The following is an 11663-nucleotide window of genomic DNA, read 5'->3' as shown; positions in this document are numbered from 1 at the left end:
ATTTTCAGAAATGAACCAGAAATTTTAAAATTTTGCTTTAACAAAGAGGGCACAAAGAAAAATACCCAAGAGTTTAGACTTGACGAACTAGGTCTTGATCCCTACATCTGTGGTTATTTAGGAAGAGAAATTGCCGGAACTCCCAAAGAGAAGAGAGGCACTGCACGTTTAAAATTCTTAGATGAATTGAAAGAGAAATGTCATTCTCAACCTTCCATTTTAGACTATGGCAGAATAATCTCAATTCAATATTCAGGTAGATGCTTGACCGACACCGAGGTGGAGACTTGGAGATCTCATGTGGTAGAATTATTAAGAAATACGGAGGCAGTACACTCTTGCAAAGTATCTTTCCCAGAAAAACAAGACAACATTGACATCGTCAAAAGAAAATTGAATCATCATCTAAAAGAAAGAAATGTGGTTGCATACACATTTTCTGACCCTGAGCATGTGACAGAAATAGGTTTCGCTTACGAAAGAGACCCTAATGATTTCTTAGACAAAACTGATGATGAGGGTAAACGTGATTTCTTAGAGAAGCTTGTGGGTGATATCAATCATCAATGCATAATAACAAAGTCAGAGACATTTGAGGACCAACAAATGGAAGTGCTAAAAATTCGACACAAATGGTGGAAGAGTGTCTTGGTTGATATCCAGACAAACGATAAAACAGTGCAAATAAGTGGTCTAGAAGAAGATGTCCATGAGGTATTTTTCAAAATTACAAAAGCATTGTTACCAGCTGCAATAGATATCATTAATTTAAATGAAGAGGAAGCAAAGCTATTTCAATCAAATACTGTGAAGAAATTTGTAAAGAAGCAAATTGAAAGTCTTTCTGGTCAACAGTGTTTGGATTGGCTAATAGACGAAAATGTAATCCGGATAATTGGACCAAATGAAGGAACAGTTAGCAGGTGGATTGAATGTATAAAGGAATGCGTTAAATATCGAACTTTCGACAAAGTTCCTGACAAAGTTCTTTCTTTGAAAGCATGGAAATTACAGTTAGAGAAACTCCATTGTTCTTTCAAGAAGAAATTGGTTATCAAGTCTCACGAGGGGACAATTAAAGTCACCTCCACAAGTGACATACACAAAAATGTTGTGATTATGGTGAATGGCTGTTTGATGAGATACACCCCTTACTCCTTCACATTTCAGTCTAATCGCCACAAAATTGATTTCTTTGTGCAAAATCATCGAGCAGATATGGAAGAAAATTTCAGGGATGAGTGTTTAAAAATAACACGTCAGTCCGAGCTTGAAATTCAGGTATATGGTACAAGAAAAGCCTTTGAGGAAGTTTGCAGGGTAATAGACAAGATTGTTAACGAGATGTTATGGTAGCGCGACAAAATGTAATTGATTTCTTGCAGCATGAAGAAGGGAACCAACTCTTGAATAAAGTAAGCAAAGAAAGTGCTTGTTTTGTGCACAGAGATCAACAAAGCATTCATCTTCGACTCTTCAAAGGAAAAACTGAAGAACAAAAGGTTGGTTCATTGTGTTCACTGAGAAAGTAATTAAGTAAATAAAAAAGTAATATCCAGTGTCGTGCTTAACAGACACGACGAACATTTTGTGTCAGGGTATGGCAAGTTAATTAGAATAATTTTAAAACAGCTTTATCATCTTTAAATTTACAATATACATACTTGCCTCTGCTATTACATGTTTATGATTTTCTTGCCCGAAGATAATTTCATTGTGAGTTTATTCCCCGCTGAAAATTCATTGTTTTGCATTGATTGGTAAATTTTTAAATAATTTTATAGGTTGACGTGATAGTGAACAGTGCCGCTCCTGACCTTATATTGGACAAGGGAGAGGTGGCCAAAAGCCTTAATAGAACAGCAGGCGCAGCACTCCAGCAAGACATCCAAAGGCAATTTCCCAAGGGTGTATCTGAGCGCAAAGTACTGAAGGGTGGACCAGGCAATCTACACTGCAAATCCGTTTACCACGTTGTATTGCCAATACATATTACTGGGAAGAAAGCAGTTACAGTTAAATACATAATGTTTCCAGCCTCTCTCTCTCTCTCTCTCTCTCTCTCTCTCTCTCTCTCTCTCTCTCTCTCTCTCTCTCTCTCTCTCTCGTGAATTCAGCTTCTGAGCTTTGGAGCAAAGTTGAGACATCCAAGATTTTGGTGCATTCTGATTGCTATTCAAAGCAATTTTGCAGATTACATAGTAACTGTGAGACTGTTCCTATTAGTTTATGATCCCAGAATGTAAGCTCGTTTCTAAATCCTTGGCCTCAGGAACATTTCTCTGGATTATTTTAGCCTTGTTTCTTGTTGTCTGAAGTCTAAACTCCACGCCTATATGCAGCTCTTTGCCATACAGAAAACAGTGTTATGAAGAAAGAAGTAAACTAACATTCATTCTACCGATCTTTGCTATCATATTGTATGAATTCATCGCCATATAATAGATTGTATGACACACATAATGCATTGACCTGGTTTGTGTCTATTTTTTGACAATGATTTTGGTTATTGTCGAAGCATCCTTACCAACAGAATCAATACACTTCAATTTTCATAAAATATATCTGCTGGAGCCTAGATGGATTACTATGTCAGTTCCACCATTAAAGTTTAAATACAATTAAATCTCTAAGAATGAAAAACAATCTTGATATGCAGAAACAGAGGTTTGTATTTTTGTTTTAATTTTCAATAAATAATAGTTAACCTAGTTTGGTTGATCTTAAAGTATTGAAGGAGGAATGAGTTATAAAGAATGTTTGAATTAGTAATAGGTTAACAGCTTTAAACATGCATTCAGAGTTTTATATATGTAGTTATTTCAGTCTTGATGGTAAGATCTAAAGCTTTATGCATTTTATTACAGGATGTGGTCGGGACGTTAATGATGGAATGTCTTGAAATGGCCATCAAAGACAAATATGAGTCAATAGCTTTTCCAGTCTTTGGAACGGGAACCCTTGATTATCCTCCAGATGTGGTCATAAATACCATGTATGATGTCATAGTAATTTTTTCCTTGAAAAGTGTGTTGCAGGCCATTACAGTCAAGAAAATAATGATTATCCTGTTTCCTGGGAATGAGAAAGTCATGACTGTATCTTTTTTGAATGATGCCTTTTCATATCAGTGACAAATATACAATATAAGTCTCACCAAAAATATACATCACTGAAAGGAATGCAAGCAAATGTGAAGGGATATGCTTTATTTTTATTAAAGTATACTTTGCCTACAAGTGGTAAATTTTCTCAAAAGATGTGATTAAGTTACTGAAATTGCAAATTGTCCATATCCTCACCACTGACAACTCTTACATTTGTAATTCAGCGTTATCACTACTGACAATTCTTACCTTTGTAGTTCATCGTCCTTAGTACTGACAACTCTCATCCTGAAATTCAAAGTCCTTATCACTGACACATCTTACCCTTGTAATTCAACGTCCTCACCAATGACAACTATTATCCTCGTAACTTAGTGTCCTCGCCAATTACAACTCTTACCCTTGTAACTCAACGGTCTCACCACTGACAGTTCTTACCCTTGTAATTCAATGCCCTCACAATTGACAACTTACCCTTCTAAATGAGCGTCCTCACCACTGACAACTCTACCCTTATAATTCAACGTGCCCACCACTGACAACTTACCCTTGTAATTCAACGTCCTCACCACTGATATCTCTTACATACTTCAAAGTCCTCACAACTGTGAAGTATCATTTTTTATCTAACACCTACAAGACAAAACTAGCTTAATATTTGTCGAAAGATGTGCCTTTAAAACAATTTCACGTTAAAACAATTGACCCATATAGATACATTCTGGAATGAAGCAAATCATGTTCTCTATTTCAAGAATGAAGGTGAACATTATTGTTGACTAACCATTGTTTAGCTCAACAACAACAGACGTAACCACAATGGGTATGAGCTAGCTAAGTGTTTTCTACTTTTCTACTAATAAATCATAAATAATATTTATTTCTCTCCAAGCAATGACTACTTTGTGACTTACGTTTATACATATGCAACTGTGATAAACGAATGTTTTATCTATTTATTGTTTGCCATGGCTTTAAGGGCCCCACCAGTCCCTATCTGAATGATAAAATGAAAACTATATATTGAATATGCATGTAGAAAGAACCAGGCCTATTAATTGTTCTGATGTTTTAAAATATTCCTGTTTTCTTATTTGGAAACAAATACAAAGTCGACGGCTGGCTTGCAGACTTAATGTTAAAGAATTGTTTCTTTAAAATTGGCAAGGGGTCTTAAAGCTTAACAAATATTTGCGTTTTGTTAAAAGAAAATATTTTATTATTTCAGGCATACCATGCTATAGAGCAGGAAAGAATCAACCGTATGAATGACTGCACAGCAAGCTACAAGAAGCTTTTAACAGAACCAGGTTGTCTTTTGAAGTTCTGTATTGTATTTACATCGGATTCTAAGCAAACTATTGAGAAAGCAGTTGCACAGTTAGAAGAATGTCTTCCTTAAGAATTCTTTTGTAATTGGCATATTCAGAGTTATTTGCCACATATGCCATTCTATAAATTAAAAATTATTTGCACCTGTCAGAATCATTTTACCCAGATATGCCGTTGTACAACATTATCAGAAAGTTTTATACTTGGCATGTATGCCATTCAGTAACTTAAGTATGTTTTGTACTTGACAGAATTAGTTATTTCCCCCTGTATGGCATTTTATAACTTACAAAAAAGAGTGGGTGAAATTTCTCAAAAAGACTTCTATGCTTGCAACATGTAACAATCCAACTGTATTAGAAGTTAAACTGTTGTGTGTATTTTGATATAATATAATGCAATTTTAAATTTTATAGAAATCATTGGAACAGAGAAGTACAGATTTGACATTCTGATAATAAACACGACTAAGGTGTCAACAGTATGGATGATAGGGACAGTATGCTCTCTTGTAGACTTTATTTTCCGATGAAAGTTCCCAAATGGTAGCCATCTTATCAGTTTACAACTTTTTCAAGTTACTTACATGGTCAAGCAATAATTGCTTTCATACTGTCTATCTGTAACTATAGCTTGTAGATGCTGGGTAGTTTTGGACTTTCTGGATCTAAAAAACCTTTTCATTCAAAATTACATTTTTCTACAAAATGTTATTATTTTCTTGTTCACATTTGTTAGATGGTGATATTTAATAATTCATTGTGCATAACTTTCTATTTATTGCATTCTTCTCTTATAATTTTTATTTGCCGGTGTTAACTTTACACTCAGCATTCCTAGCTTATTGTTGCTTGCATTCTATTTTAATGCTCATACTTTGTTAGCAACATTTTATTTCTTCATGCTAGGTCAACATTTGTGGTTTACGTATTTAGCAACTTTTTAACTACAGTTTTGATGTAGTCATTAACTATGCATAATATTTTCATTTGTCTGTAAGAATGGATCAGTTGGGACTGTTAATTTTTTTAATAATTATTATTTTTCTCATGCATGATGCAAGATTTAAAAAGTGCTCCTTTAATATACTTTAAATTTCATCCATAGCTTGTAATGCCTCTTTTGTTATGAATAATTTCAAAGCCGTTTAAGATGTCCGAACCAAGCATTTAAAGATGTCCAAGACAAATAGCAAATACAGACCATGAATGTAAGCTAAACACAAATGAACGAAATTTAACATGCACCACATACAGAAATATACCATTCTTTAGTAAATCGATAAATGACAAATACATATTTAATGGCCCCTGCAGACAAAAATGAAGTCCTACTCACACGGAAATATTAAGTTCAAAATTAAACATAAAAAGTTTCAAACGACGAATACCAAACAAATTAATTTAATCCAGGACTTAAAATAGCCAAGAAAAGAATAAAAACTTAACTGCACCAAATAGATAGCAATCCATGACCGATGAGTTTTTTTGTTGTTGTTGTAGGGTTTAACGCCATTTTTAGCACAAGATAGGCTATACATGGCGGCCAGTATTAATGGTGGAGGAAGAACCCGGGAAAACCCCGGAAAGAACCACCGACCCACGAGAAGCTACTGGCAAGCTTTCTCACATACCCACATTGGCCGAATCCGAGACTCGAACCCACGCAGACAGGTGAGATGGCAGTGATCCGTAACGGAGAGAGCTTTAAACCACTCGGCCACTCCAGGACCGGTGAAATATTAGCACCGATAAATATAAAATTAATATTAACAAATGAAAATGACCTTAGATGAATGGGACGTTATCCACAATGAATAATTAGCAATCACCAGTGAACACAAAGATAATAGGTACAAATGAAATGTTTACATTGACAAATGTAAAGTTGCCATAAGTGGTTAAAAATGAGCAGAAATGTAAAACTCAGTTTGATTTACTTGTTGAAATTGTTAGCTCCAGTTTTTTAAATTTAATTCCTTGTTCTTTTTATGTATGACAGTTGTTGCACAAGCTTTCTGCGAAATGTTAGTTTTCGACGACCATAATGTTTCACTTGTCAGTATCCAGAATTTCACTGCTCATGGTTTGATCCTCTTCTGTCTATATCACTGTTTCGTATGCAATTCATACATTTACTATGGCAGTCTTACGAAACAAATCCTTTTGAGATTGGATATTATAACCTGTAATTCTTTGTTCATCCAGTTTCTAAAATAGCCGAACTATTCAAGGCATATGGCAGGACAGTCTTAACTCCATTTCTTCATTTATATCAAATCTGCCTATAAATGCCAGTGTGTATTGATAATTAATTGTAGTTTTTGTAGTTTATATCATGAACTTTTGCAGATTAAATATTTTTCTACATATCTATGTACTTAAAATTGGAGTTCAAATTTACAAACATGCTCATTGACTGCAAAGTCTGTGCCATCTGAAAGGAAATTTCAAAATAAGGCATATTCAAAATCCCAGACTTGGATTCAGCAATTAATGGTTTGATTCTCGGGGCTCTCAGGGACCCAAACTTCTGGGTCAAACACACGTGAAATTCTCAAAGGACTCACCATTTTTACCTGTAACGCATTCGCATAACACGCCTCATTTTCCACACGACACTCCCGTTTTTCATATTCTGCTCAGCCGATGCCAGTCTGGAGAATAGCTAAAGGCTAGACTTAGGAAAACAACCATTACTCCAGTGTGACTAATTAACAATCAAGACTACCCTGACGTACTTAAAGAACCATGTATGCAAGCACCTATGATTCACTGGCAAATAAATGATGTCTTTTTTGTTAGAGCGGTGTTTAAATTAAATTGACTGGCAAATAAACAATGTCTTTTTTGTTGGAACGGTGTTTAAATTAAATTGGTGATGATGCAAATATCAATCATGAAAGCAATCAAAGTTTAACAGTTTGGTGTGGACAAATACTGTGAAATCATCGATATGCAATAATAATAATAATAATAACTTTTCTAAGTACATGTGACTTATATAACAATGAGTCGACAAAATCTGTTTTCATTTTTCAGGAAACAGACTTGTGATAAAAATTGACACTAATGCTAACAAAAAGATAAAAAATATGTGAGAAAAAAAAATTCCTTTGGACTTGTGATATTTGAGTATCAGTTCCTAAAGCTTGTGTAAATTCATCTTGACAAGATTTCAAATCTACAGTCTCATACAACATGTAGTTAGGTATTGCATTATGTACAAAAATTACATCGAGTACCCTAAAGAATCCATGTTATATCGCACTAGTATTTCTTAGGGCCACCTTTTTAGGTATTTAACACTGTTTACTAATTAACATTTACTTTGAATTAGCTTGTTTAAATATCTGCTGCATGGTATATTTTTCATTCCTTCTTTGTTTCATTTAATGATGCTAAGGTTTGTTTGTATATATGGTTCAGTATAATGTCAGATGTTTATTCATGTAAGTTTCTTTGGTGGGAATGGAGAATAAGTCACTGGTTACTTAATCCTTATTGAATTAGGAACAAGGAATAAGTGAGAAAAAAAACAACGTGAATTCACTGTTGTATATTACGGTCCAGACTGTTAGTAGTCATGCAGAGAAAGAAGTTGTATAGTTTAAATCACCATTTGCATTCCTTAAACAATTATTCCTGAAACACGCGATACAGCTTACGTAACAGTGGGTGATGTCCATACATAATATTTTAGGGGAAACATTTCAGTGGAGTCCATAATGTTGTCCAATGTCTTCTACACAGATACATGAGTATATAAATGAATAAAATAGCCTATTTGCATTCTAGATGTAGATTTTGTTTGTTGAATATGCAAAACCTGAGTGTGGTATAATAATATACAACTCATCATCATATTGGCATAAGAAAGAATAAACCTATGATTGCAAAAGCTTATTATTAATTATTCTCATGCTCTTGTACAATTTTGTGCTATTTAAACAGTGTCGCTGTCTTGCAAATGAGTGTTACGAGGAGGGAGATAATGCCAAGGCAAAAATGTCATTCTTTCTATATTTCATTTACTGTAGCACAATTCCAACAGAATATTTAGACATAACGTTTTTTAAGATATATCACTGATATGTCTTATGCGTGTTTTGATAGCATTTTGCATATTGTCACATAATAATTAAGTATTTTAACCAACCCTTTATAACATGCATTTAGATGCAGAAAGCTAAGACTTATTAGTTCAGGTAGCACTAACCAGTTGTATTATTAGTAAGGGGGTAAATTTTCCATGTTACATGTATGCATAAGTTATTTCACAATATCTACATCATTATCAGCGAATGGTGTCATGAATGCTTGCCTATTTACAGTAGGCCTTCTGGAACATCAGCTTTCGACAGCAATTACTTTTAGCTGCATTTGTTATTATGTCAGATTTCACACTTGTTATATGTCATTTTCCAGCATGAACTAACACTGTGTCTCTGTGGTATTCAAATGTAATTTTGCAGAAAAAGTCCATTAATGCTCCACTTTTCTATTGATTTTCTTATATATTTCGGTTTTGCTGGGTAAGTCTTTACTGTAGTAAAATAACAGAATTTCGTTTCTTAATGATCTGTAATGGGGTAATAAAATGTAGACTCTTACAACTTTCACTTGCTGTTGGAGGAGGGTGAGCGAAACAAAAATGGGTGAAATGACCTGAGGAAATTTTCATCATTCAAAACTAATTTATTTGGACTGTTTCTCCGTCCCTTACGGGGATATACGAATATATATATATATATATATATATATATATATATATATATATATATATATATATATATATATATATATATATATTACCATGTTGATGATTGCATTGTTGTGTATCACCTTAAATGGATTTAATTTCATATGGTGTATGGTAATTGATACTGTTATGTCTTGCATCATAACATCATAAAGAAACTATTCATGCATTCATTTTCCTTCTTGTTATCTTTTACAATATTTGTAGCAATAGTTAAAATTACGTTCTGTCATTTATTTCTTGAGATTTATTATTGATATAACTATTAGTAATTTTTAGAATTGGACTTCATATTTTACAGGATTCATGAAGTCATGAAAGATTGAAAAATGAGTACATGCTATGCATAAATGGTCTTTTCTTTGCTATGATTCTTCTTGCATTCGTGTGAATTTTGAAGTTAAATTCCTAAATAATATATGCATATTTTATAATTACTAATAATCACCAGATTCGTTGAGTAAGTGCACCAAATCTTGAATAAACATTAATATATTAAATCAACCATTTGTATCTTGCATACAGTATGTCTATAGTGCATGACTGAAATGAATACAAATTCGTTCACTTTCTCATGTAATTGTTTGAATTGTTTACATCTATGATATGTACAACCAACTACATGGACTACCTTACACCCTAAGGTTATATTTCAGTTCATCCTATGACACTTGAAAAAAACTATCCAGATATTATTCGGACAGTTTGCATTTTATAATGTTTTACACACAAAACACATGCGCATGTGATGCATACTCTGTGTAATTTGTCTAGCTCTTAAACAATGTACTGATTTACACTTTGTCTGAAGTGCTATACGTAGCACTCGTATGTATGTTGCCTGAGGTCATGGGATAATTTGGATCTAAATACATTACAAACAATAATTTATTCCTGTAAATTCAATAAAATGATATATTTGAGAATTGTTCTCAATTTCCAGTAGACATAAACGTTCCTGCAGCATTGACAATGAACTCTCTATTAAATCTGTGCAAAATAGCAGCACATTGTACGGCTACAAATGCATTGCAAAAATGAAAGGAAACTTAAAAATCAACCTAAACCGGAAAATAAACAAAAAGAGTGGATGGCGCGGTTGTTCCTTTAGGACACTGACAGCCACTGAAAACCTGTTGTCTTGAAATAAAATCATTTCATATTGATCTTAGCGTCCACTATTGATGTGGTGAGGCAAAACACTGCCTACTTAGGCAGCGATAGTGCGTTCGTACTGTATAGTCTTTTCTGACAAAAGATCATCTGTGCTTAGAGATGCTTTCTATTGCAATAATCATTTGCCAGTTGGTATCATCAGTCGTAAAATTTGAGAACATCATTCTCTCTCTCTCTCTCTCTCTCTCTCTCTCTCTCTCTCACACACACACACACACACACACACATACACACACACATGCACCCTACTCAATAGGTACGTGGATCTGGTAATATTATTTTATTAATTCCACATTTGGCAGCTGTGAATCCAAAACAACAGCAACTTTACATATATATGTTCAACTTCATACAACGGTCGCACTCATACTTCAGTTGCCGTTGTAAGATAAAATCATTCTGAGAGTATTTTTTAATCTGATGAACATCACAACAAGTAGTAAGTATTTTGTTCTCATTTTAGTATTATATGTATGGTACTATAATTTTAACAATATCAATCAAGCATATGATTTCCCAAAGTTTCAAACAATAAAAGCATCAAATTGTAATGTAACAGTCATTTTCCTACTTGGTATTCAACTAAGCCAGATTCCGAATTCAAGGCTGGTGGGTTCCAGACCCGCAAGGGTCAGTCGTGTTCTGTCAAACTGTGGAAGGAACTTTGCTGTCATTTCCTTGACATTATATAGCCAGTTATGAGTTTAAAGTATCATTGAAACCAACTTAACACATTCATACATTCATAACTTGAGATCCTGTTCAATGAGCCTAACATAAACTTGTAGATAAAGAAAACAAATGTCAGATGATGTATTTCTTAGCCAAGTAATAAACTAAAACTTAATGTTCATCTCGCACACTGCATAGTAGAATTATCTTGCACTCATTTTCAATTTAAGAGTAGAGAAATTAAAAGAATAGGTTATCAGTTAGAAAAGTTAAATTTGATTTATGCATTCCAGTCAAATTTTATCTCTAAAATGAAGGGGGAAGAAAACATAAAAAATTTATTTATGTGTCTTTTATTTCAAATAAAAATGATGAAAAATTGTTCTCAAATAATTTTATTCAAAACACCTTTATCATATATTATGCCTTAACGTTATTGTTCCACATCTGGAAATGTCCTTTACCGCAAAGATGGTGGCTTCAAAACTAATATCCATAAACTAAACCAAGAAAGGAAAATCCTGCCATGACGTTCAGTTTACATTAACTTAGTCGTAAGCACAAAGTTGCCGGCATAAGTTGCGATATCTTGGTTGGTTGATTGATATAATAAAT

At 33.6% G+C, this 11663-nt stretch overlaps 1 protein-coding gene across 1 annotated transcript; it reads left to right on the top strand.

The window, feature by feature from the left end:
* Window positions 1–1196: 1196 nt before the first annotated feature.
* On the top strand, window positions 1197–4509 carry LOC149795489 (uncharacterized). Its single transcript, XM_089963812.1, has 4 exons — window positions 1197–1502; window positions 1785–2015; window positions 2868–3098; window positions 4336–4509. Exons 1-4 carry the CDS (start codon window positions 1350–1352, stop codon window positions 4507–4509), a joined length of 789 nt encoding a protein of 262 aa, XP_089819938.1. The 5' UTR covers window positions 1197–1349.
* Window positions 4510–11663: the final 7154 nt, after the last annotated feature.

This window comes from Sinohyriopsis cumingii, chromosome 7 (genome assembly GCF_028554795.1).
Source record: "Sinohyriopsis cumingii isolate HCF-2022 chromosome 7, ASM2855479v2, whole genome shotgun sequence".
In the NCBI taxonomy this organism is placed as follows: domain Eukaryota; kingdom Metazoa; phylum Mollusca; class Bivalvia; order Unionida; family Unionidae; genus Sinohyriopsis; species Sinohyriopsis cumingii.
The sequence above is the reverse complement of the archived record's forward strand: the minus strand, read 5'-3'. Positions and strand labels throughout refer to the sequence as shown.